Source organism: Oncorhynchus gorbuscha, linkage group LG16 (assembly GCF_021184085.1).
Source record: "Oncorhynchus gorbuscha isolate QuinsamMale2020 ecotype Even-year linkage group LG16, OgorEven_v1.0, whole genome shotgun sequence".
NCBI classification, from domain to species: Eukaryota; Metazoa; Chordata; class Actinopteri; order Salmoniformes; family Salmonidae; genus Oncorhynchus; species Oncorhynchus gorbuscha.
Genome location: NC_060188.1, coordinates 68084153 through 68112130, shown reverse-complemented (window position 1 = coordinate 68112130; position 27978 = coordinate 68084153). Strand labels below are relative to the sequence as shown.

Here is a 27978-nt window from a genome sequence, read left to right as displayed (position 1 = left end):
CTAGACTTGGCGCTGCGGTACCGCTTGCCGTGTGGTAGCAGAGAGAACAGTCTATGACTAGGGTGGGTGGAGTCTTTGACAATATTTTAGGGCCTGACACCGCCTGGTATAGAGGTCCTGTATGACAGTTAGCTTGGCCCCGGTGATGTACTGGGCCGTACGCACTACCCTCTGTAGTGCATTGCGATCGGTGGCCGAGCAGTTGCCATACCAGGCAGTGATGCAACCGGTCAGGATGCTCTCGCTGGTGCAGCTGTAAAACCTTTTGAGGATCTGAGGACCCATGCCAAATATTTTCAGTCTCCTGAGAGGGAATACAGTAGGTTTTGTCGTGCCCTCTTCACGACTGTCCTGGTGTGCTTGGACCATGTTAGTTTGTTGGTGATGTGAACGCCAAGGAACTTGAAGCTCTCAACCTGCTCCACTACAGCCCCATCAATGAGAATGGGGGGGTGCTCGGTCCTCTTTTTCCTAAGAACCGATGTGTGCACAACAATGGGGCAAAACAGCAAGGGGTTGGCTTTGATGGTTGACAACATGCAAACTATATTTTGTCTCCAATGTTTATTGAAACCATAAATGCATTTGCTCAATGAGCACTTGTTTCCTCTCAAATACATCCTCACAGTTGTTGGTTAGTGACATTTTGCCATATTTGCATTGCCATGAACTCAGTCAAAGCAAGACATGGTATCAAGAACAAGATGAAACGAGCCCCTTACAATTCCCCACATGGAGTTTCTTGTTATTCTTGCTAGCAATCTGGCCGTCCAGAATCAAAACAACACGCTGACTTCTGCCCCATGGAAGCGCACATACTGTATAATCACAGATAGAACAATGAGACAGATATTTCACTGGATGTATAAATGTGAAGCATCCGCTTGGCGTTCCCAATCATATGGTGGTGAGAAGAAGTGGGAGAGGATGGAACGAGATGGATTTTTGCCGAAATTCTGCAAATGTTCTCATCGATGAAACATTTGATCTCAATACCGTTTTCTGTTCCCAAAACTACAAGCTGTTCCGAAAAGAGTGGACTATGTTTTGTATACTTTGCCATTTGCAAAGGGTTTCAAAAATCGCGTTGTTTAGAAGGTGTGTTTAGTCGAATGGCGTTATTGCATACGCGCAATTCACAAAGTAGGCGTTAGCTAACGGAAATATGCAGATGATGCTCGTGCTTGGCTCTGCCCACCTCCTTGCTTGTTCTGCCCACTATGACTAATTTGTTCCCATTGGAAACGACATGCTTGTGGTCTGTCTTGGTTTAGTTCTAAAAAAATATTTGGTTGAATTTTCGTGATGTTGTCAACACATCTATAGAGAATGATATAGTGGCCTCTAGTGGCCAAACTGCCATATTAGCATGAGCAGCGCCATTGAAGGCTTTCAACATTTTCATGTCGTCAACTAGGTGGGACTTACAACTTCATTGGCTGATCCAGCTTTTAGTGACCCTGTTGGAATCATGTCCAACCGGATCATCAGGAGGGATCAGCCAATCGTGAAGAAGAAAATTGACCACTTCAAAATAGAGAGAGCCTCATTGGCGCTGCCCGTGCTGTCACAGACGCTATAATGGCACAGATAGAAGATGAGTACCCCAACAACAAAATGGTGAGGGCGTATACCTGTCAATAAAAATATGAATGACAAGTAAAAGAGCTGATTGGCCAGCTCAAACGGTGAGCCAATTAGTAGTCTCAGTCAGAAACATGAAGGCATCCTCTATGAGGATATAGCAATTCTTTTTTAAACGGTTTGAGGTGGGGCTTTGGAAGCATTTTTAAAATTCTAATTTGTGCTTTGGCCACAAATATAAGTATATGACGAGTCAACAACATTATTTGGGTACGCGTTAACATATTATGAGCTTTTTAAAGTGAGATTTTCACTGGACAGTTACTTTAAAACATCGTTTCCCACTGAAGTTGCCCACGATGGCTGTGATTTTTAAATTTACCACAAGGGGGAGCTGTCCAACGCAGCATCAGCACCAGATACTGCATGTGTTTGGGTGGGTGATGCTGAGCGCCTCTTTATAATTGAAACTTCTTTTACAACTATAAACCATTTACTATATTAGACCATTCACATTTTAATGTTTTAGTAAAGACATCTAATCAAAGGGTAAATTCCTTATTCATTACCAGCACCATTTTCCCATTCAAACGTTGACATGGTTTTAGCAGAATTTGCTGAATCTTATCGAATGATTCCCATTGAATTGCCAGGAAGACAATGCAGATTATAGGCCTATCCTTAAACAGCATTGGTTATGCTTAGGCTATCACACACACAGCCTACATTTAGACCCTTATATTTGAATTTTAAATTAGATGAGACGTGAATCTGCATCACTCTGTGTCTTTCATTAGGCAGTTTTTCCCAGCCACCGTGCTTCTACATCTGCATTGCTTGCTGTTTGGGGTTTTCGGCTGGGTTTCTGTAGAGCATTTTGTGACATCTTCTGATGTAAAAGGCCTTTAGAAATACATTTGATTGATCACACAAGGGACCCGGGGAAAGGCTACCTGATGCGTTAGATTCCATGTAGCCTAATTATTATAATGAAATATACATAATTTTGATTAGACCATGATACAGATACATTCCTTTTAATTCTTTACTGCCTGTCTGTCAGCTCACGCGTATCCCCATGGTTGCTTAGAAACGCGAAGACAGTGGGCGCTCCTGACCTTGCCGTCGTGAACGAGCTGCGCGCGCACAAACCGAAAGGGCTAATATATTAATGTTAATCAAGAAGACAAAATAGAACATGTGAATTGAAAGCAAAATATTTGCATGCGATTTAAAAATAATAATAATAATGAAATGTGATCATCAGTGCAGTGCCATGAAAACGAAATTATATGGAGAAGAGCAAACCGGGGATGAAGAGTAGGAGCCTCCGTTAGAGCAGGTGAGTCGAAATTCCCTTTCCATGAGATGAAGGTTTGGCAAGATTTTACTACACACCACGATCCCACATAGTAGGATCATGGGTATTCTTTTCATAATATGATGTATTTTAATTGTAGCACATTTAAACATAATTGTATAATATGTTGATGATATTTAGATGTTTTGCATGTGATAATTAGGGTCAACATTTGCAACGTTTTTTTCATCAACCGCATCCTTGGTGTTTATTTGGGCATTTGGAGGAGCAGGGCTGTCTGTGGCTTGGTCTTTTGTGTGAACGTCTGGTTTTCCGTCTCTTTTTCACTCTGACATTTTAACGCATCGTTGCCTATTACTGGTGAATCAGTGCCACCAGCTCACCTTCAACGAGGTGTTCTGTGACATTATCATCCTTTTACCCCGTAACCGTGCATGTTTTAGTTTTACACTAAAACGAGTTGGACTAATTGAACGATTTGGAAGGATTAACACTGATTAAATTGCAAGGACACTGGATTCGGCTATAGCACCTTGCGTGCCTTACATAGAGATGAGAAATAAACTGCTTTATTTGCGCCGCACTCCGGTTATCTTTTAGCCATAACCATTCTGCCAATGGTCACAGGCTGCTACCTTGGAATCGGTATAATGCAATTGGGATTCATTAACACAAATTTATAGGCGAAATGTCAAAGCATGCCATGTGTGTCCAATTAGACTACCCGTGTAGAGTAATTCACTACAAGGTGTCATTGGGGATGTGGTTGTAATTGTGCTTATGACTGGCATAGCCAATAGAGCCACTGATATCATTACATTATTGTGGGCCTGTAGCCGCCATAACGGACCTCAACAATGTTGTTTTTTCAAATGCATCTTTAAATGCATGAATTATTTTTTTGCCCAGCTTTGGCCCACAAATGCAACATTTGTAGACTATATTCAGGTTGTTAACACACCTGTTTTGAGTGTGGTATAACTTATGGTTAATTTTCTGTATTTGACATATTGAGTATATTTGAAAGCATTAGGCTAATGGCCTACCCTCAAAGTGACCATTGTTGTTCTCTATGTATTTTCTTAATCAACAGCCTTTTCACTGAAAATTACACACAACTCAGGAAAATAGGACAGGTTGTGGCATTTAGTTGCAGACTTAGACACAGGGCCTGTCAGTATTTTGAAGTGATGACTTTAATATAAGGATATTGAGAACTCTGGATCATTTATTTATTTTCAATGTAGGCTACACACACTGCATGGGCATCAAATAGCTCCCACAGCATTGCAAGTATAAGAGATCGTGGGTTGTAATCTATTTGTATTCATGTCTTGTCGGGAAGTCTCTTCCATCTCCCCTGCTAGTCTAAACGCAATCCTATGTGTTTAGGGAATATACCTCGGCAGCTTTGCCTGGCCTCCTGATTAAACTAAGCTGAGGCTTACTTTGTCAACCTTTAGCCTGTTTCTGTATCCATACATCAGCCAATAAATTGCAATCATTGCACAAGTTGACAATAAACAAATAAAAACAGCGTTTATCTAGCTACATTCACTACTTTTTTCTGATATATTTTCACAACCCAGATTGTACACTTTTGAAGAGGTAGAGGACTCAGAGATATTTCTGTTTTTTGACAGAATCATTATCTGTTCATTCCAGAAAAGAGTAGGTTCACTTTCAGGTGCCTCTACCATGGTCTATCAATAAATGCTTAAGAAATTCATTTAGGGAACGTATGCTTGCATGTTCTTGGAGTCATCCATACCGACAAGCAAGTACCCAGCCTGATGACCCTGGAGGCTGGTTACACTGTTTCTATTGCCTGTAGCTCTGCAACACTGTTGTTTCACTGTTTTCATTAGGCTTTAGTCTAGTGTTTAGCTGTTTTACTGTTTTCATTAGGCTTTAGTCTAGTGTTTAGCTGTTTTACTGTTTTCATTAGGCTTTAGTCTAGTGTTTAGCTGTTTCACTGTTTTCATTAGGATTTAGTCTAGTGTTTAGCTGTTTCACTGTTTTCATTAGGATTTAGTCTAGTGTTTAGCTGTTTTACTGTTTTCATTAGGATTTAGTCTAGTGTTTAGCTGTTTTACTGTTTTCATTAGGATTTAGTCTAGTGTTTAGCTGTTTTACTGTTTTCATTAGGATTTAGTCTAGTGTTTAGCTGTTTTACTGTTTTCATTAGGATTTAGTCTAGTGTTTAGCTGTTTCACTGTTTTCATTAGGATTTAGTCTAGTGTTTAGCTGTTTCACTGTTTTCATTAGGATTTAGTCTAGTGTTTAGCTGTTTCACTGTTTTCATTAGGATTTAGTCTAGTGTTTAGCTGTTTCACTGTTTTCATTAGGATTTAGTCTAGTGTTTAGCTGTTTCACTGTTTTCATTAGGATTTAGTCTAGTGTTTAGCTGTTTTACTGTTTTCATTAGGCTTTAGTCTAGTGTTTAGCTGTTTTACTGTTTTCATTAGGCTTTAGTCTAGTGTTTAGCTGTTTCACTGTTTTCATTAGGATTTAGTCTAGTGTTTAGCTGTTTCACTGTTTTCATTAGGATTTAGTCTAGTGTTTAGCTGTTTTACTGTTTTCATTAGGATTTAGTCTAGTGTTTAGCTGTTTTACTGTTTTCATTAGGATTTAGTCTAGTGTTTAGCTGTTTTACTGTTTTCATTAGGATTTAGTCTAGTGTTTAGCTGTTTTACTGTTTTCATTAGGATTTAGTCTAGTGTTTAGCTGTTTCACTGTTTTCATTAGGATTTAGTCTAGTGTTTAGCTGTTTCACTGTTTTCATTAGGATTTAGTCTAGTGTTTAGCTGTTTCACTGTTTTCATTAGGATTTAGTCTAGTGTTTAGCTGTTTCACTGTTTTCATTAGGATTTAGTCTAGTGTTTAGCTGTTTCACTGTTTTCATTAGGATTTAGTCTAGTGTTTAGCTGTTTTACTGGAGGGTTGTTGTTGCCATGCTGCTGTGGCTCTATACTATGCACATGCAGGCATCATGGGTAAGAACATGATTATATGGCACTGTACTTCTTTCCATCACAGCTTTTCATCCTTCCACTCAAAGGTTACGTCAGTGTTGTTTTTCTAATATTTCTGTCCCGTTCATTAACTGTCTTTTAAATGAGAGAAAGTGAATGTGCAGTATATTACTAAATCCCTTACTTCCAGATGCATTGCAGTATACAACATTCTGCCTTGATCATTGCAGATGCTTTTTCAGATAGTTCAAATCTTCTCCCCATGTTAATGTCAGCCCACACTAGAACCATGAAAGGGTGTTTGTAACAAACATGACGCTGGAAATTATATCGCCTGTTTGTAGAGTAATATTTGTCCCAGGTGAAATAATTAAAAAAAAAAAGACAATTGAGGCCAATGAGCATATCCTCTGCGATATATATTTACATATACAGTATTTACATTCACATTCTGCTGGATTACAGACAATACTACCACATACTCACCAAAGTAGTGTGTTCAAATGGTCCCTTGAGTTCTCCCAAGTGATTAGTTTGCTTTGAAATGATTGTGTGTCTATAGGGAGCCTATCTTCTGTGAAAGCATACGGATGATGAGCAACTCCCACTCTATATATTTAGAAGCCCCAGTTTTCAAGTAATCTGGCAACATAGTCCCGTCAGTATACTCAGGGGAATTGCAGTTAGCAACCCACCAATGTTTGCTCACCTAACCATTTGTCTCTCTTGTTTGCAGCTCGGTTTCAGAACAGCAATGAGAATTGGAGCTGGAGATGAGTGAATACCTGGGCTTTGTTCATTTGTTTTTAGTAACCATTGGCGCCCAGGGCAGGTTGAGCGATGCCTGGTTAAGTGGAATATAGTAGGTCATAGGGGTTGAGAGGACACTCGAGTGTACATTGGCGTGGTGCAAGGGCACTCACTTGCCCAGACCATGTGTTTGGCAGAGTCTACGCACCATGTGTTGCCCGCACACCTATCAAATCGGAAAGGAACCGCAACCATCACCACCCGCCGTGGTCTTTTAATGTGGATGTTATGTTCCTACTGGCCATTTACAGTGGTGACCAGCCAGAACTTCAACCCGACTGTGAACACCCAGTTTGGGAAGCTGAGGGGCCTCCGGGTTGCGGTGCCAGGCGAGGTCCTTAAGCCCGTTGACCAGTACCTTGGGGTGCCGTACGCTGCCCCTCCCATCGGGGAGAAGCGCTTCATGCCCCCAGAGCAGCCCTCTTCCTGGTCAGGGATCAAGAATGCTACCCACTTCATGCCCGTGTGCCCTCAGAACATCCGCAACACAGTGCCTGAGATCATGATGCCCATATGGTTCACCTATAACCTGGACACAGTGGCCAACCTCATTCAGGATCAGAACGAGGACTGTTTGTATTTAAACATCTATATTCCAACAGAGGATGGTGAGTGGAACGGGTCAAATGGACCAAAGGGACAATCCATGTTGTTTACTGTATTGGCCTTGCTGTCACCTTGCAATCATCATGTTTACTGTATTGGCCTTGCTGTCACCTTGCAATCATCATGTTTACTGTATTGGCCTTGCTGTCACCTTGCAATCATCATGTTTACTGTATTGGCCTTGCTGTCACCTTGCAATCATCATGTTTACTGTATTGGCCTTGCTGTCACCTTGCAATCATCATGTTTACTGTATTGGCCTTGCTGTCACTTTGCAATCATCATGTTTACTGTATTGGCCTTGCTGTCACTTTGCAATCATCATGTTTACTGTATTGGCCTTGCTATCACTTTGCAATCATCATGTTTTGCGTATGCAGCAGTTGTCCTTGTGCATCTCATTTGTGCCACCCCAAGTTGTTTTCTCATCCGAAGTCATGTCACCAACTCTTCTTCATCCTGTTACACTGTTGACTCCGTTCATTGTGTTCTCTACGGGAAAATCACACACTGATACAAAACCTATTATTGCGTCAGACAACTAATCATTTAAAGTCAGAATATAGCCTACAGCATGGCATAACCTAACTACTGGGAATGGCTCAATAGTTATGATAAATCAGACTCAGACATTTGTTGGGCCGGTGAAATGTTTGTTATTGTGCACTAGAGGCCTGTTGTTTACAATGAAACGCCTTAACCGTGTAAGAATCTGAGGTGTAATACATTTATATATTTCTATGCTATGGATCTGTAGATCAATATTTACAAATTCGGAGGTGCTTAGTCTCAAGTAAACACTATTGTGATTGATAAACACATTTCCTTTCCTTCATTTATTTTGTAGAGTATTAGGGCTTATACAATATACAGACAGGGCGCATGTGAAAATGGACTGTGTGCAGCATTGTTAAATCATTATGATTATTATTTAATTTGATGTATATCTTTAACCCCCTATCCCACTACCTCCCTTGTATAGTTCCTGAGGTGATGAAAAGTGAACTGGGTTGGGAATTGGGTGCCTGCATGCTTCTTCAATTTTTCAGAGCCTTCTGTTATTTCGTAGTCTTTCATTCATTTTTCAGTCAAAAGAGTATCCAAGGAATGTGCCAGAAAACCCAACAAGAAAGTATGTAGAGAAGAAGGTATGTAAGCTAACAAAGAAGTAAAAAGGAGTAAAGTGACTTCAGAGTTGGCTCCAAACCAAGATCACATCGTCATCGTATTTGAAAATCAAACATAGTAGAGACCGATAAATGTCGGTCAGAGATGTGTGCGTCCATCTATGCCTGAGAGTGTGTGTGTCTCTCTGCTGTGCGAAATTAAGAGCAATCCAGAGTAAGATCATTCCACACAATAACATCCACCCATGACATGTTTATTCGAAAAACACATTGATTTCTATACATTTTTTATTTGTTATTATTGGAAAGCCAATAATGAAAGAAATCAACATTCTGATGTCAAAAGTTACTGTTTGTACAATATGTAAATCTAATTTGTTCTGATTGAGTCATGGCAATGAAAAGGAGAGTACATCATATCTTACCTCAAATTCTGCACAGCCTATGTTTACTGCAAACAAACATTCTTTTGTTTTTACAGTAACGCCATTTTTGACAGATTTTCCGAGACACAGATTGGGATATCACTATCTTCCTTCCTTGGTGGTCAATCATGCTATTTTTGAATTCTCTTGTACTTTTTTGTTTTTTTCCTCCTTGATGTGAATCCTAGGGGCCCACAGCAAGAGTCAAGGAGTGGATTTCTCTCATGGTGACAGTGAAGGTATTTTTGGTGCTCAAAGTTTAATGCATGACGTTTTTTCTTTTTAGACACTTTTTGACTTTTGATATTTTCATAGACTTTCGTCTTCGGTCTTACCTTTGACAACTGGTTAAACCTTAGTTTATCAGTGGGCATGCCAAGTCAATTATAAGTCACTTGATTCTCTCAGCGTCTTAGCTATTTCACTCTCAATTGTTTTGATTTGGACATCCATATCATATCTGCAGTATTTTTTGTGTCATGGATTTTTTGGGACACTGAATACTGATTTTGTCCCCCTTGAAGACAAATGCTGGTCAATTTGCCATTGATCCCAAATGTACTCAATTTGAACAATGACTCACATGGGTTATTTCTTGTATCTTTGTGGCCATACCAATCAACAAAGATATTATTTTGTAGCACCATATATAGAATGGGAAGTGAAGATTTTCCTGTGTCTTCTAGGGATCGCAGACTGGGCTATCTATAACCAACTACATCTTATCTCAAAGTCTCCTCCACTACCTCTCTGTGGGTCTCATGAGAGGACCGTATGAGTGACTCATGAGGATGAAGCTATTACTATTCACTACATGTCGTACTGTTCAAGAGATTGAGTGTGATGTAGGAAATGGGTGTCCTTATGTTATTTTATGGCAACTCACGCCTTTCTCACATTGACACTGAACTTACAGTTCAGGTCATATGCCTTATTCTTTTTGTCACCAAATTGTTTTTTACTTTGTCATTTTTTTCATTGGGGCGGGGAGGGCAGTTATGTTGTGGGGAGGGTTTATATGCCTTATTCTGACGAAAAAACTATATTTAGTAGTTGTTGTTTTAGATGCAGAGAAAATCATGTCCTGTAATTTAACCACTATTATGACAAATTAATTGATAGGAGCGTGGTGCACAGAAATGACCACCTTGCCTGAAGACGCATGCTCTGTTGAACATAGTGAACACATAGTATTAACTAGATACACTTTAGAGATACTAGATGTGAAACGGTATATTGCTAATAATAGAATATTAGAATATGGCTCAGGCTCTAGTATAAACACAGTTTTGTGGGGGAAAAACATTGAGATTGACATAATATAGATCCCTGTTAGGCCTGTATGAGTAGTGTCCTTGCTTTGCATTCTTGTCTCCATTGGTGCGTCACAACCAAGACCGTAATCACGAAGCACATCTGCTAAAATCAATACCATTACCTTGAGCTTACCTTCAGCTTTAGTGGTGTAAATGTTGCTGAGTCTACCGTCTGGTAGGGGTTACAGTATTCTGATGTTGCATTACCTTGCCTGTAACTCTTTACAGTACAAATAGTAAATGGCTGATTCTCTCTGCAGACATTCGGAACACTGAGGCTAGGCCTGTGATGGTCTACATCCACGGAGGATCCTACATGGAGGGGACAGGAAATATGATCGATGGGAGTGTGCTGGCCAGCTATGGGAATGTCATCGTCATCACTCTCAACTACAGGGTCGGAGTACTAGGTGATGGGATTCTCTTACTATCTCTGAATGGTGTCTGTGGAATTTCTTTTCAGTCTCGAAGATACATTTTCTTCTTCTCATAACGTTGATCTCCACACAGAGATCCAATTCATATGTACACTTATGCCAGTTATTCAAACTTCTATTCATTTGTTACATTTCTATCATTTGCTATGGAAGTCATTTTCTCCTGGTGTGTCTTTTTCAGTATGTTATTGTCTGGAGGAGGGAGTAAGATTAGAACTCCTCAGTCAGAGGACAATGGTTAGGACTATTAATCGCCTACTTGGTGTATACAAGCTACAATATTCCAAAACACTGTTCATCTTTTTTGAACTAACCTGCAGAGAAATTGACTGCTTTTGTCAAGCCTGGAAGACTGATTTAAATAGGAAGGGATGCAGGAATCACAGCCAAGGTCTGGAGTCTTTCTTATAGGAGCGACATCACAGCTGTAACACTTCATGTATCTCTGTGTGAGGGGCGGAAAGGGCCTGCCCCTCTCTCTGTGATTGATACTGCATAGTGGAGAATGCATAGTGGAGAATGCATAGTGGAGAATGCATATTGGAGAATGCATATTGGAGAAAAAGACTGGTTGCAACTCAAGGAACCATGCAGTGAGAGTATCCATATGAAAAAGTGGAGGAGGAGGAGGAGAATGATGTACTGAGCTAGGTATTTAACCTGCTCTGGTATGGTAAATCACAAATAAAAGTGTGACAAGAAAGAAGTTAAATAACACTAATATCCTCTGCTGTACACTTCAGGGTTCCTCAGTACAGGTGACCAGGCAGCTAAAGGAAATTATGGACTCCTGGACCAGATCCAAGCCCTGCGTTGGATCAGCAAGAACATTGGCTATTTTGGAGGAGACCCGGGTCGCATCACTGTCTTTGGATCTGGGATCGGAGCCTCCTGCGTCAGCCTGCTCACACTGTCCCACCACTCTGAGGGTAAGACTAAAACTCAACCTGGATAGACAGGGCAGGGGGGGTGGAATGGGATGGGGATAGTCACCAGTGAATCTCATGCCCAATGAGAATGCCTTTATATAACTTTATCACATGATAAACACACACAGGCCCAGTGATTCCTCAGCCTGCAGTTTTCACAGAAACATACTAGGTACTACATTATCTGGTACTTCATCTCAATGTATAGCTTTATGTGGAGCATTAACATTAATGTGTTGTGCTCTGTAGTATTGCTTCAGGGAAGTGACTTTATTCACTGTGTTGAAACAGATCTACTGTTATCTGCTTTTATTTGTACTTTGATGTTTTTGATGCAACATTTATATATATTATTTATATTTCTGTATTATGCCATTATTTAGTTTTACATTTACATTATAAAGTGTGTTTGGAAAGTATTCAGATCTCTTCCCTTTTTCCACATTTTGTTATGTTACAGCCTTATTAAAAAATGTACTAAATTATATTTTTCCCTCATCAATCTACACACAAAACCCCATAATGACAAAGTGAAAACAGGTTTAATCGCTGCCAAAGGTGCTTAAACAAAGCAGCTGAGTAAAGGGTCTGAATACTTATGTAAATGTGATATTTATTATCATTATATTTTATAAATGTGCAAACATTTCTAAACCTGTTTTTGCTTTGTCATTGTGGGTTATTGTATGTAAATTGATGAGAAGAAAAAAAACAATTGAATACATTTTAGAATAAGACATTAATGTAGCAAAATGTGGAAAAAGTCAAGGGGTCTGAGTACTTTCTGAATGCGCAGTATACAACCCTTATCTTCAACTAAAAAAGGAATAGTTTCACCAAAATGGCGCCGGAGAAGAAGGCTGACGTTTTACGTGGCCCCAACCGATTGTGTTTTTTTGTTCGTATATTTGCGTTGTTAGTAACTTATTTTTGAACTTATTTTGTACATAATGTTGCCGAAGTAATGGACATCAGGATTGCGATTACTCACCACGGACTGGCAGAATCCTTTTTTTCCTTTAACGAGTCTGACGAGCCCAACACAAAGTATTTACTGCTTTCTTGGGAACAGGCCCAGATCCCCTTGATTTGCGTGAAGAGGAGGTGGAGAAAAATGGGCCAGAGGGCGTGCTGCCTTCTGAGACTTCGTAGGCGATTGAATAAACCCCCACTTCCTTCCATTCTGCTTGCAAACGTGAAATCTTTGAAGAATAAAATCGATGATCTACGCAGAGATTAAACTACCAACGGGACATTCAACACTGTAATATCTTATGCTTCACGGAGTCGTGGCTGAACGACGACATTATCAACATACAGCTGGCTGGTTATACGCTGTACCAGCAGGATAGAACAGCGGCGTTTGGCGGACTATTAATTTTTGTAAATAACAGCTGGCGCACGATATCTAAGGAAGTCTCAAACTATTACTCTACTTCAGGCGAGCATCTCATGATAAGCTGTCTTCTCCGGCGCCATTTTGGTGAAACTATTCCTCTTTACTCCACAGACAGAGACGCATACAAAGTTCTCCCTTGCCCTCCATTTGGCAAATCTGACCATAATTCTATCGTCCTGATTCCTGCTTACAAGCAAACATTAAAGCAGGTGCACCAGTGACTAGATCAATAAAAAAGTGATCCGATGAAGCAGATGCTAAACTACAGGACTGTTTTGCTAGCACAGACTGGAATATGTTCCGGGATTCCTCCAATGGCATTGAGGAGTACACCACATCAGTCATTGGCTTCATCAATAAGTGCATTGATGACGTCGTCCCCACAGTGACCGTACGTACATACCCCAACCAGAAGCCAGGCAACATCCGCATTGAGCTAAAGGCTAGAGCTGCCGCTTTCAAGGAGCGGGACTCTAATCCAGAAGCTTATAAGAAATCCCGCTATGCCCTCCGACGAACCATCAAACAGGCAAAGCGTCAATACAGGACTAAGATCGAATCGTACTAAACCGGCCCTGACACTCGTCGGATGTGGCTTGCAAACCATTACAGACTACAAAGAGAACTGCCCAGTGACACGAGCTAAACTACTTCTATGCTCGCTTCGAGGCAAATAACACTGAAACATGCACTAGAGCACCAGCTGTTATGGAAGACTGTATGATCGCGCTCTCCGCAGGTCAACATTCATAAGGCCGCAGGGCCAGACAGATTACCAGGATGTGTACTGTGAGCATGCGCTGACCAACTGGCAAGTGTCTACACTGACATTTATAACCTCTCCCTGACCGAGTCTGTAATACCAACATGTTTAAAACAGACCACCATAGTGCCTGTGCCCAAGAGCACTAAGGTAATGTGCCTAAATGACTACCGACCCGGATCACTCACAGAGTGCTTTGAAAGGCTGGTCATGGCTCACATCAACACCATTATCCCAGAAACCCGAGACCCACTCCAATTTGCCTACCGCCCCAACAGATCCACAAATGATGCAATCTCTATTGCACTCCACACTGCCCTTTCCCACCTGGACAAAAGGAACACTTATGTGAGAATGCTATTCATTGTCTACAGCTCAGCGTTCAACACCATAGTCCCCTTGTAGCTTATCAATAAGCTAAGGACCCTGGGACTAAATACCTCCTTATGCAACTGGATCCTGGACTTCCTGATGGGCCGCCCCAGGTGGTAAGGGTAGATAACAACACATCCGCCATGCTGATCCCCACCACAGGGGCCTCTCAGGGGTGCTCAGTCCCCTCCTGTACTCCCTGTTCACTCATGACTGCACGGCCAGGCACGACTCCAACACCATCATTAAGTTTGCCGATGACACAACAGTGGTAGGCCTGATCACCGACAACGATGAGACAGCCTATAGAGAGGAGGTCAGAGATCTGACCGTGTAGTGACAGGACAAAAACTTCTGCCTCAACGTGATCAAGACAAAGGAGATGATTGTGGACTACAGGAAAAGAGGACCGAGCACACCCCCATTCTCATCAATGGGGCTGCAGTGGAGCAGGTTGAAAGCTTCAAGTTCCTTGGTGTCCATGTCACCAACAAACTAACATGGTCCAAGCACACCAAGAGAGTTGTGAAGAGGGCACGACAAAATCTATTCCCCCTCAGGAGACTGAAAAGATTTGGCATGGGTCCTCAGATCCTCAAAAGGTTCTACAGCTGCACAATCGAGAGCATCTTGACTGGTTGCATCACTGCCTGGTATGGCAACTGCTCGGGGTCCAATCACAAGGCACTACAGAGGGTAGTGCGACCGGCCCAGTACATCATTGGGGTCAAGCTTCCTGCCATCCAGTACCTCTATACCAGGAGGTGTCAGAGGAAGGCCCTAAAAATTGTCAAAGACTCCAGCCACCCAAGTCATAGACTGTTCTCTCTGCTACCGCATGGCAAGCGGTACCGGAGCGCCAAGTCTAGGTCCAAGAGACTTAACAGCTTCTACCCCCAAGCCATAAGACCCCTGAACATCTAATCAAATGGCTACCCAGACTATTTGCATTCCCCCCCTCTTTTAAACCGCTGCTACTCTCTGTTGTTATCATCTATGCATAGTCACTTTAATAACTCTACCTACATGTACATATTACCTCAACTAACCGGTGCTGCCTGTTACGTAACTAGGAGTGGTGGGTGCGGAGTCAGGCACAGAGAGCAGAGGTTTAAGGAAAACCGTATTTATTCCGGTGAGAAAAGGTCATGCCAAAACAACAGGTGAATAAATCACCGGCCCAAAACAGGACACAAACAGTCCGGAAAAATACAAACAATACCATCCACAAAACAGAACAGAGAAACAAGCCCGCATAAAAGAAGGCGGGCATAACAAGCTTAAATAGCCCTAAACCAAAACCCAAATGAGAAACATGTGAAACCAATAAGACATAACCAACAGAAAAGGAAAAGGGAATCGGTGGCTGCTAGTAGACCGGTGAGTGCCGCCCAAACAGGAAGGGGAGCCACCTTCAGTGGAAGTCGTGACAGTACCCGCCCCCCCCCTCCCCTGACGCGCGGCTCCTGCAGCGAGCCGACACCGGCCTCGAGGACGACCCAGAGGGCGATGCGCAGACGATCCGGATGGAGGCGATGGAATTCCCTCAGCAGTGATGGATCCAAGATGTCCCCCACCGGTTCCCAGCACCTCTTCTCCAGACCGTACCCCTCCCAGTCTATGAGGTACTGTAGGCCCCTCACCCGGCGTCTAGAGTCCAGAAAAGAATGTACTGTGTATGCTGGGGACCCCTCGATGTCCAGAGGGGGCGGAGGGACCTCCGGCACATCACCTTCCTGCAGGGGACCAGCTACCACCAGCCCGAGGAGAGACACATATAACGAGGGGTTAATACGATAGTAAGAAGGGAGCTGTAACCTATAACACACCTCGTTCATCCTCCTCAGGACTTTAAATGGCCCCACACACTGCGGCCTCAGCTTCTGGCAGGGCAGGTGGAGGGGCAGGTGGAGGGTCGAGAGCCAGACGCTGTCTCCCGGTGCGAACACGAGGGCCTCACTACGGTGGCGGTCAGCGCTCCTCTTCTGCCGCCCACCAGCTTGTTTGAGTGATTCCTTGCCGGCCCTCCAGGTCTCCTTTGAGCGCTGTACTCACTCCTCCACCGCAGGAGCTTCGGTCTGGCTCAGATGCCACGGTGCCAGGACCGGCTGGTAGCCCAACACGCACTGAAAAGGCGACATGTTCGTGGAGGAGTGGCGGAGTGAGTTCTGAGCCACCTCCGCCCATGGAACGTATCTCGCCCCTTCTCCTGGCCGGTCCTGGCAATACGAACGCAGAAACCTACCCACATCATATATTATTATTATTATTACATCCTAGTTCATTCTCTCCACCTGCCCATTACTCTCGGGGTGATAACCCGAGGTCAGGCTGACCGAGACCCCCAGACGCTCCATAAACGCCCTCCAAACTTGGGACATGAACTGGAGAACCCGATCAGAAACAATGTGGGTAAACAGGGCTTCCGTAGTCTGTAGGGCCGTAGGGAGACCGGGCAACAGGAGGAGACGGCAGGACTTAGAAAACCGATCCACAACAACCAGGATCGTAGTGTTCCCCTGAGATGGGGGAAGATCGGTGAGAAAATCCACCGACAGATGGAACCACGGCCATTGTGGAACGGCTCTAACCCCAGCCTCGGACGCGTCCACCTCCACTATGAATGCCAAAGATGGGTCCGGATGGGCCAACACGGGAGTGTCGGTAAACAGCGCCTGCAGACGATTGAAAGCTCTGCCTGCCTCTGCTGACCACCGTAAACGCGCCGGCCCCCCCTTCAGCAGTGAGGTAATGGGAGCTGCCACCTAGCTAAAACCCCGGATAAACCTCCGGTAGTATTTGGCAAACCCTAAAAACCGCTGCACCTCCTTCACCGTGGTCGGGGTCGGCCAACTACGCACGGCCTTGACGCGGTCACACTCCATCACCACCCCCGAGGTGGAAATTATATAACCCAGGAAGGAAATGGCTTGTTTGGAGAACACACATTTCTCCACCTTGACGTACAGGTCATGCTCCAGCAGTCGCCCAAGTATCTTGCGCACCAGAGACACATGCACGGCGCGTGTGGTGGAATAGATCAGGATATCATCGATATACACCACCACACCCTGCCCATGCAGGTCCCTGAGAATCTCGTCTACAAAGGATTGAAAGACCCATACGGCATGACGAGGTACTCATAATGGCCAGATATGGTACTAAACGTGGTTTTCCACTCATCTCCCTCCCGGATACGCACCAGATTATACGGCGCTCCTGAGGTTCAGTTTAGTGAAAAAACACGCTCCGTGAAAAGATTCTACTGCCATAGCGATGAGAGGTAGCAGGTAACTAAACCCCAATGTGATGGTATTTAGACCTCTATAATCAATGCATGGACGCAGACCTCCCTCCTTTTTTTCATAAAAAAGAAACTCGAGGAGATAGGTAACTTGGAGGGCCGAATGTATCCCTGCCCCAGAGATTCAGTGACATATGTCTCCATAGCCACTGTCTCCTCCTGTGACAATGGGTACACGTGACTCCTGTGAAGTGCTGCGTTTACCTGGAGGTTTATCGCGCAATCCCCTCATCGATGAGGTGGTAATTTTGTCGCCCTCTTCTTACAGAAGGCGATAGCCAAATTGGCATATTCTGAGGGAATGCGCACAGTGGAAACCTGGTCTGGACTCTCCACCATCGTGGCACCAATGGAAACTCCTATACTCCTACCTGAACACTCCTCTGACCACCCCTAGAGAGCCCCCTGTTTCCAAGAAATCCTAGGATTGTGACTAGCCAGCCAGGGAACCCCCAGAGACTAATCCACTCCCCATGAGCCCCCTGCGTTACCATGTCCAGTGGAACCGTGGCCTCCCTGACCAGCCCTGACCCTAACGGTCGGCTATCTAAGGAGTGCACGGGAAGGGTGGATATATCGGCACCAGTGGAATCCCTAACCTACGAGCGACTCTGCGATCCATAAAGTTCCCAGCTGTGCCTGAATCGACTAGTGCCTTATGCTGGAGAGAGGGAGAAAACTCAGGGGAAGAGATTAGTAAAAACATGTGACCAACAGGGAGCTCTGGGTGAGTTTGGTGCTGACTCACCTGGGGTGACAGAGAAGTGCTCTGCCTGCCCTCTCAACTCCCAGACGAGCTCCTCCAGCACCGGTCGGCAGTGTGTCCTCTCCGACCACAGCTGGTGCAGGAGGAGCCTCCTCCTCCGGTTCCCCTCGATGCGCCCCCCCCTAACTCCATAGGTATTGGAGTGGGAGGGCCGGGAGGTGGAACCAACAGGGCCAATTCTGAACGCCCGCGGGCAGCTAGCAGGTTGTCCAGTCGGATTAACAAGTCTATGAGCTCGTCGAGGGAGAGGGTGGCGTCCCAACAAGCTAGCTCCCTGCGGACATCCTCTCGGAGGCTACACCGGTAGTGGTCCATCAGGGCCCTGTCATTCCACCCCGCTCCAGCGGCCAAGGTCCGAAACTCCAGCGTGAAGTCCTGCGCACTCCTCGTCTCCTACCTAAGGTGGAACAGCCGTTAGTAGTGGTCCCTTGCGGAGTCTGGGCTGTTCCAAACCGCGTTGGCCCACTCCAGGGCTCTGCCCGACAAGCAGGAGACGCGGACACTCACACTCTCCTCACCAGAGGGAGTCGGGTGAATGGTAGCCAAGTATAGATTGAGCTGGAGCAAGAATTCCTTGCACCCAGCCACCGCTCCATCATACTCCCTTGGGGGCGCAAGACAAAGAGCGCTGGATCCGGATCTGAACTCAAACGAGTTCAGTTCACATAACTGGGTTGACGTTAAAATGAGGGACAGACGTAAATGAATCACTAATCACATTAAATAAATACAAATCTTCAGAAAGGTCTTTGTCAAAGCAAAAACATAACTAGAGCTTTACAGTGATAGTGAAACCTTCAATACATTTGGGGTTAAGCGGGTTAAAATCTTCATGTCAAAATGCACTTCAAAATGCACATCATTTAATTTAACAGGCTTTTGAAATTCACTATTGATAAACAATTTCTACTTAAAATATCAAAGAGATGCAAAATGTACTCTATTTGTGAACCAAACCCCAAACTCCAAATGGATCCAATCGAGTCCTTCAGAGGAAGTGGATTGTTTGGATATGTGGCTAGGGTGGTAGGGTAGTGGTACAGTTAAGTGATGGCTATTGTTCTCCTCTCCTAAATATAATCAGACTAAAAGCTTTGCCTCTTAAAGAGTGAACCCCTTTAACAGATCCACCTATAAATTCAAGGTATTGTATGGATGGAGTCTAACTATCATTTTAACTTTATATATTTACATTTTATTCATCAAGACATGTGTACACAGCACATACTGTGCAGCATCTATTAATCAATATAATAATATTTAAACCTCACTCTGTTTTACACTCACTAATTTATCCCCAGCGTTTCAGAAAGATTTGCTCGTATTTCTTTCTTACCCTCACGAGAGTAAATGGAAGGAGGGTTGTGAATGAATTGAGGAATGTCACTCAATCTGAAACAAAGATAGTGGCATCTGTGCCTTTACATCTCCCACAACCACACACACACACACACACACACACACACACACACACACACACACACACACACACACACACACACACACACACACACACACACACACACACACACACACACACACACACACACACACACACACACACACACACACACACACACACACACACACACACACACACACACACCACCTCTTCTCCTCTAATCAATCAGCCTTTTATTACATCAGGCCACAGCTCTAACGGCACCAGAGCCAGCTTAGGCCCCTCTCACTGAGATTGTGTGAGCCAGCGTGATACTGTGGTATACAGACAGACTACCCAAGTCTTTATATCATATATTTTTCAAGCATTAATTAAGAACCACTATCACCGAGGGCTCTTCGATACTGCATGGTACTGTCTTTCCAATCTAGTCGGAAGACTTCCAGTTTGGTGTGGCGCCATTTTCGTTCCAATTTTCTGGAAGCTTGCTTCAGAGCTTGGGTATTTTCTGTATACCAGGGAGCTGGTTTCTTATGACAAATGTTTTTAGTTTTTAGGGGTGCAACTGTATCTAGGATATTGTGCAAGGTTAAATTGAGTTCCTCATTTAGGTGGTTAACTGATTTTTGTAGTCTGGAACGGCATCAAGGAATCTTTGTGTTGTCTATGAATTAATAGCACGACTTTTGATGCTCCTTGGTTGGGGTCTGAGCAGATTATTTGTTGCAATTGCAAACGTAATAAAATGATGGTCCGATAGTCCATGATTATGAGGAAAAACATTATTTATTCCATGGGACAAAACTAGGTCCAGAGTATGACTGTGACAGTGAGTAGGTCCAGAGACATGTTGGACAAAACCCACTGAGTCGATGATGGCTCCGAAAGCCTTTTGGATTGGGTCTGTGGACTTTTCCATGTGAATATTAAAGTCACCAAAAATTTTAACATTATCTGCTATGACTACAAGGTCCTATAGGAATTCAGGGAACTCAATGAGGAACGCTGTATATGGCCCAGGAGGCCTGTAAACAGTAGCTATAAAAAGTGATTGAGTAGGCTGCATAGATTTCATGACTAGAAGCTCAAAAGACGAAAATTTCATTTTTTTTGTAAATTTAAATTTTCTATCGTAAATGTTAGCAACACCTCCGCCTTTGCGGGATGCACGGGGGATATGGTCACTAGTGTAACCATTTTCAGGCTTGCGAAGCAACTGCTTTCTATCCCTCTCGATTGGCCTTCTCTCTTCTCTCAGTCTCCATGTCTTGCTCCGCACAGACCGGGCATGCAATAGATTATGGTCATTGTAGTTAATTACCACGTTTTCTGCGCTAAACTGTGTAGAATATTGGCCTGTTGGAAACTTCAACTCCCTACTATGTTGCACAGTTCAGGCTTGATCTGATTTATCTATACATAAACTGCATATCGAGCTCACAGAAAAAAACAGAACGAAATGGAACAGATTATATTTGAAAGTATTTTGAATGTCTCTCATAAAAACCTAATATTTGAGGTATTTGAAAATATGCAAGTTTAGAAAAATATATATATATATTTCCACAAACTATATTTGTGGGAAGAGTTACTTTCCACAAACAGTTTAAACTACAGGTATCCCAGGTCTGAATTATACCCATTTTGCCATGACTTGTTAATATGATTTCTGAGTGAGTGCCTAACAATATCCCCCTGGAAGTCAGGGCCACTGGGCACGTTCCCTGCATGCACGGTCGGTAATTCGAGCATGATTCATACAAGTTTAGGTAGTTGACTAGACTAATTTACCAATCTGAAAGATGTTTTGACATGGGCTAATTAATAAATAGAGAGAAACTTCTGATGCACAATCAAATTACTGTACACGTTTGTCAAATAAAATGGTGGCCCTGCCACATAGCCAAGTAGTCTTTGGTTAGAGAGTTCCCTGAGGATGCAGCTATTGAGGCACAATGCGATGACTGACTTTGTGTGTGCTACTGTGGTGTGTGTAGTTCCCTGCATGAGGGCTGCCTGTTATCGCATACACACCTGCTCACACACCCCCTGATGTGGTATTGATTTTGGAGCATGGTTTCTGTCAATGTTTATTATTTGGTTTGCCTGGCTGTCCACGGACCTCCATTACACTTGCTTCTGATGGACATGCTGTGAGTGTCAGCAGAGAGAGAGAGAGAGAGAGAGAGAGAGAGAGAGAGAGAGAGAGAGAGAGAGAGAGAGAGAGAGAGAGAGAGAGAGAGAGAGAGAGAGAGAGAGAGAGAGAGAGAGAGAGAGAGAGAGAGAGAGAGAGAGAGAGAGAGAGAGAGAGAGAGAGAGAGAGAGAGAGAGAGAGAGAGAGCAAAGAGAGATATTCCACATCAAGTTCACTGGACCAATTCTTGCACAGAGTTAGGTTGAATTAATAGTGTATCTTAAAGGTTCATTTAACAGTGATGTTTTCAACAAGGTTACTGTGTGTATTCACGAAAATGTCATTTTTTTGTGTAAATTGACGTTTTCTATCGTGACTCATTCCCAAAATCAGTACTCTTCAAGATGAGTGCCACAAATATGATGCCTTTGTGTTGAGTGAGAGTTTAATTAATTCAAATTCCTTTTTTAATGTGGCCAATGTTGTGAGACCTTGCATATGCACCACTTACTAAGCTTTATTTTTAATTGTGAAATATACACTCTCAATTAGAATTCATATCATTTTTAGAGTTCCATCCTTTCCCTCGATATTATTTAGTGATTTATCTTTCGTTAAAGGAAAATGAAAGTTAACTGAGACTGCAGATACACAGATTGAAAAAGCAATGTTGATGAGGTTTGTCTATCACCATCTCAGATGAAATTGTGCGGTGAGCACAAATTATCATCAAAAGTCTGGTCAAAACTGACCTCTCATCATAGGAACCTAGATAGAGATCCTATGAAGCTACCAATATGTTATACTGCAGGGTAGGCCTAAACATGTACTATCTCAGATGGTTGTTGACCAAACAGCCCTCCTCTGATCTATGTTTGTGCCTGACTGTGCTGTGATCTCCTCAGGCCTGTTCCACAGAGCCATCATCCAGAGTGGCTCAGCCCTGTCCAGCTGGGCCGTCAACTATCAGCCTGTCAAGTACACCCGCATGCTGGCCGAGAGGGTGGGCTGCAACGTGCTGGACACCCTCGACATGGTGTCCTGCCTGCAGAAGAAGAGTGCCAGAGAGCTGGTGGAGCAGGACATCCAGCCAGCCCGCTACCACGTAGCCTTTGGCCCCGTCATTGATGGTGATGTCATCCCTGATGATCCTGAGATCCTGATGGAGCAGGGCGAGTTCCTCAACTATGACATCATGCTGGGCGTCAACCAGGGGGAAGGGCTGCGCTTTGTGGAGACTGTTGTGGACCTGGAGGACGGCGTATCTGGCAGCGACTTTGATTTTGCTGTGTCGGACTTCGTGGACAGCCTGTATGGCTACCCGGAAGGGAAGGACACTCTGAGGGAGACCATCAAGTTCATGTACACGGACTGGGCCGACAGGGACAACCCGGAGACCAGGAGGAAGACATTAGTTGCCCTGTTCACTGACCACCAGTGGGTGGAGCCCTCAGTGGTGACGGCTGACCTGCACGCCCGCTACGGCTCGCCCACATACTTCTACGCCTTCTACCACCACTGCCAGAGCCTGATGAAGCCTGTGTGGTCGGACTCGGCCCACGGGGACGAGGTGCCCTATGTGTTTGGCATCCCCATGGTGGGAGCCACTGACCTGTTCCCGTGCAATTTCTCCAGGAATGACATCATGCTCAGCGCTGTGGTCATGACCTACTGGACTAACTTCGCTAAGAGTGGGTGAGTACAATACACTAAGATCTGGTCAGCCTTGATTGTATAGTAAAAATAATGTGGTCATTCTTTCACTTCTTTCAGAATATTTCCCATTTATGTCCATGTATTTTCCCCAAAAGTTTTCCTAATCATATTTAGATGCGCATTGAAGCCTGTGCAGAAGAACCAATATTTATAGACATACAGTATAGATGCACTTCACATGTACAGTGCCTTCAGAAAGTATTCACACCCCTTGACTTATTCCACATTTTGTGTTACAGCCTGAAATAAAAAATTATTACATTTAGATTTTTTTGTCAGTGGACTACACACAGCTTGTGATGTCAAAGTGGAATTAGGATTATTTTTAGTTTTTACAAATGAAAAGTTGAAATATCGAGTCAATAAGTATTCAATCCCTTGGTTATGTCAAGCCTAAATAGGTACAAGAGTAAACATTTGCTTGACAAGTTGCATGGACTCACTCTTTGTGCAATAATAGTGTTTAATATGATTTTTGAATGACTACCTCATCTCTGTACTCCACACATCCAGTACAATTATCTGTAAGGTCCCTCAGTCAAGCAGTGAATTTCAAACACAAATTCAACCACAAAGACCAGGGCGGTTTTCCAATGCCTCACAAAGAAGGGCACCTATTGGTAGATAAAATCAAAAGAAGATATCCCTCTGAGCATGGTGAAATTATTCATTACACTTTGGATGGTGTATCAATACACCCGGTCACTACAAAGACACAGGCATCCTTCCTAACTCAGTTGCCGGAGAGGAAGGAAACCACTCGGGGATTTCACCATGAGGCCAATGGTGACTTTAAAACAGTTTCAGAATTTAATGGCTGTGATAGGAGAAAACTGAGGATGGATAAACAACATCGTAGTTACTCAACAATACCAACCTAATTGACAGAGTGAAAAAAAGGAAGCCAGTACATAATACAAATATTCCAACAAGGCACTTAAGTAATACTACAAAATGTAATGCTTGAGGCAAATCCAATACAACACATTACTTATTTTCCAGCGTAGTGGTGGCTGCATCATGTTATGGGTATGCTTGTAATCGTTAAGGACTTGGGAGTTTTTCAGGATAAAAAATAAACGGAATGGAGCTAAGCACAGGCAAAATCCTAGAGGAAAAGCTGGTTCAGTCTGCTTTCCAACATACACTGGGAGATTAATTCACTTTTCAGCAGGACAATAACCTAAAACACAAGGCCTAATCTACATTGGAGTTGCTTACCAAGAAGATAGTGAATGTTCCTGAGTGGGCGAGTTACAGTTTTAACTTAAATCTACATGAAAATCTATGGCAAGACCTGAAAATGGTTGTCTAGCAATGATCAACAACCTATTTGACAGAGCTTGAATAATTGTTTTAAGAATAATGGACAAATGTTGCACAATCCAGGTGTGGGACGCTCTTAGAGACTTACCCAGAAAGACATTTCTGTGACATTACATCAACCAGTCTCACAGCTCACAACTTGCCTGTTGACATCCCCCATAATGAAACAAATGAAAGTTTAATGTCTTCTATGTGGGTAGTCAATCTCTGATCCCTGTCTTCACTGTTTGTTTGCAGGGATCCCAACAAGCCAGTTCCTCAGGACACCAAGTTCATCCACACCAAGGCCAACCGCTTTGAGGAGGTGGCCTGGTCCAAGTACAACCCCCATGACCAGCTGTACCTTCACATCGGCCTGAAGCCTCGCATCCGCGACCACTACCGTGCCACCAAGGTAGCTTTCTGGAAGCACCTGGTGCCCCACCTGTATAACCTCCATGACATGTTCCAATACACCTCCACCACCACCAAGGTCCCTCCCCAGGACACCACCAACTCCAACGGTAAGAGGACTGGCACCACCAAGCGTCCGCCTGTCTCCACGGCCCACAGCAGTAACGGGGATGAGGAAGAAACGGGTCCTCTGATTGTGGCTAACCCGAGAGATTACTCCACTGAGCTGAGTGTCACCATCGCTGTGGGCGCTTCACTGCTGTTCCTCAATGTGCTGGCCTTTGCCGCGCTCTATTACCGTAAGGACAAGCGCAGCCGGCAGGATGGCCACGGCAGCCCCCATCAAGCCAGCCCCCAGCGACAGAGCAACGGCAACGAAGTGAGCCACACCACCACCACCATCGACGAGAGCCTGTCCCATCAGATGACCCAGAGCAGCCAGATGAACCAGTGTGACACCCTGCATGACCTGCATGACCTCCATGATCTCCACGACCTCCATGACCTTCATGACCTTCACGACCCCCTGCACCTCTCCACCAACATGGACTACACCATGACCCTGCGCCGCTCACCAGACGACATCCCCCTGATGACACCGAACAATATCACCATGATCCCCAACTCCTTGATGGGCCTTCCCAATATGCACCCCTACAGTACCTTCCCAGCCGGGTACAACTCCACAGGCCTGCCTCACTCCCACTCCACCACCCGGGTATAGACCCAGCCTGGGACAGATGACATACAGACCACAGGGGACAGAGATTGTAGAGGTGAGTTGATGTGTGTGCTGTGCTGTACAGTAGTTTAGGAATGAATACAAAACAGTAGTTGGTATGGGATGCGTGGGTAAGATAAGTTTGAATTTATGTTCATACTGCAAGAGCCATACAAAGCTTTTTCTGCTCAAAGGGTGCAGAATCGCCGCCAATATAATACTACTGCCTCCTCTTCCTCACAGAAGGAGGTCTATAAGCAGTGTCATTTTCTTATAATCATTTTCAAAAGCCTTTGTGAGCTGGTTAAAACGTGGGGAAAAAAAGCTTTTTATTTCCCATTCTTGTCTTTTGAGGGTAACATTTATTTGGTTCTTTCTTGTACAACCTCAGTATAGTGTTTGTACAGTTGGATTTGTACGGGAAGCTTTTTTCTTACTATGATATCTGTTTTGATTTTCAACAATTCTTTGTGGAACAATTAACATCTGGACTCATCCCTGACTGAAGGACATTTGTAAAAAGCAGAAAATCTGTGTTATGAAGCTATTTTATACATATTCCTCATGTTACTCACAACTTAAAAGGGTATTTTTTACTTCCTGACTAAAGAATGGCTTGTTACTGTAACATTCTCTGCTTAGAGAAATACTGTTACGGTGACTGTGATGAATTGAACCTTTACTACAACATTGATTACAATTTGTAGTAAAAGTATCACATTTATCCAAACAATATTTTTATTTGAATATGCACAACGTGTGTGCGTTCGTGTGTGTGTGCGTGTGTGTGACTGTGTGTGTGTGTGTGTGTGTGTGCGTGTGTTTGTGTCTGTTTGCGTGCGCGTATGTTTGTGAGCATGTCTGCGCACACACAAAGTGCAATGTACAAGTGTAAATTGGTAAGACATTTGTTTGACATTTGTTTGAAGTACTGGCTTTCATCATATTAGTATTGTACTCCGATCTATGGTCGTCTGTTTAAGTACCTTTGTTATTTTTCAGTTGACTGTGTCTTCTTTTGCTAAACCCGTTCTGCGAATGCGACTTCTGCTTTGTTATAAACAGAGAATAGCTTAAGATGGCACCTACCCTAACCAACTGATATGATTCCATTGGCTTGGCTTGTTTGTACAGAATAAACTTAGACCAGCAGTTTTTTTATTGTTATTTGTTTATATGAATATAAAGGTATTCAGTAAGATAATTAAGTATATCACAATTGTATGTATAAACTACCTGAATCAATCAGATTTTAAAGAGTTTTGCTTAAAATATTGCAGATTGAGCAAGCTGAGATTCACCCATAGGCTTCATCCCATTTACACAAAACCCAGATTTTGCAGCATAACACGTTTTGAAGCAGTACTATGAAAGTGTCTTTTGAATTCAATGTGAACACTTCACAGTATTATTCTGGGAGAATGCACATCGCTCTGAGAATTATTGTCATCTTGCTTTCTTTGATACGATCATAGAACACAATTGACTAATACTACTGTTCAATATCAATGGGCTGATTAAAGATTTTTTGGAACTGAGTTGTCTTCTTGTCAAAATCCATCAACTTTAAAAAAAAATGTATCAGCTTTACTATGAGTCAGATGGCCAATCTAATTCAATTGTATCACATATCAAGATTATTTTTCAACGGAAAACAAACAGCACAATTTCAGCTTGGATTTTGAGGCATCAGGGCAAATATGACTGGGACCAGTTGAGATTACATAGACACAGCTTTGGCATAGTATCATAATCTATGGTACATTTGTAACTGTATGTTGATATTTTGGTCAAGGGCTAAGACTGGGGAAAGGCAAAGAGGATAAGAGGTTACAGGCACACTCCAAAAAGACAGTGTGGTGTTTGCTCCAGCTGCACACTGGGACCATTGTAAGGAGTGGGCTTTGACATCAACTGGGTCAGGGATGAGGGGGGGGGGGGCAGCAGCTGGATCCAGCCCTCAATGTCCCCTTGTTAGTCTACTTAATCAATGTCAGTCCAGTGGCATTTCCATGGTCTGCCTTTTGTTTTATACTTTTGTCTGCACATTCTTCATATCTCTCTGTGTTTCCTGAAGATGCTTCTCTGAAGAGCCGAACACACCCACCAGCCAGAGCTTGCTTTCATTGACCATGTGGTGTCCTTTACGTAC

General features: G+C 43.5%; 1 protein-coding gene across 2 annotated transcripts; it reads left to right on the top strand.

Annotated features, from left to right (window-relative positions):
* Positions 1–2719: 2719 nt before the first annotated feature.
* LOC123998552 (neuroligin-3-like) lies at positions 2720–27358 on the top strand. 2 transcript variants are annotated; one of them, XM_046303511.1, is made up of 8 exons: positions 2720–2926; positions 6617–7298; positions 8385–8444; positions 9037–9087; positions 10425–10574; positions 11345–11530; positions 22576–23365; positions 24950–27358. In XM_046303511.1, exons 2-8 carry the CDS (start codon positions 6815–6817, stop codon positions 25827–25829), a joined length of 2601 nt encoding a protein of 866 aa, XP_046159467.1. In that variant the 5' UTR covers positions 2720–2926; positions 6617–6814; the 3' UTR covers positions 25830–27358. The 2 variants fall into 2 exon arrangements, with proteins under 2 accessions (XP_046159467.1, XP_046159466.1); XM_046303510.1 differs by lacking the exons at positions 8385–8444; positions 9037–9087.
* Positions 27359–27978: the final 620 nt, after the last annotated feature.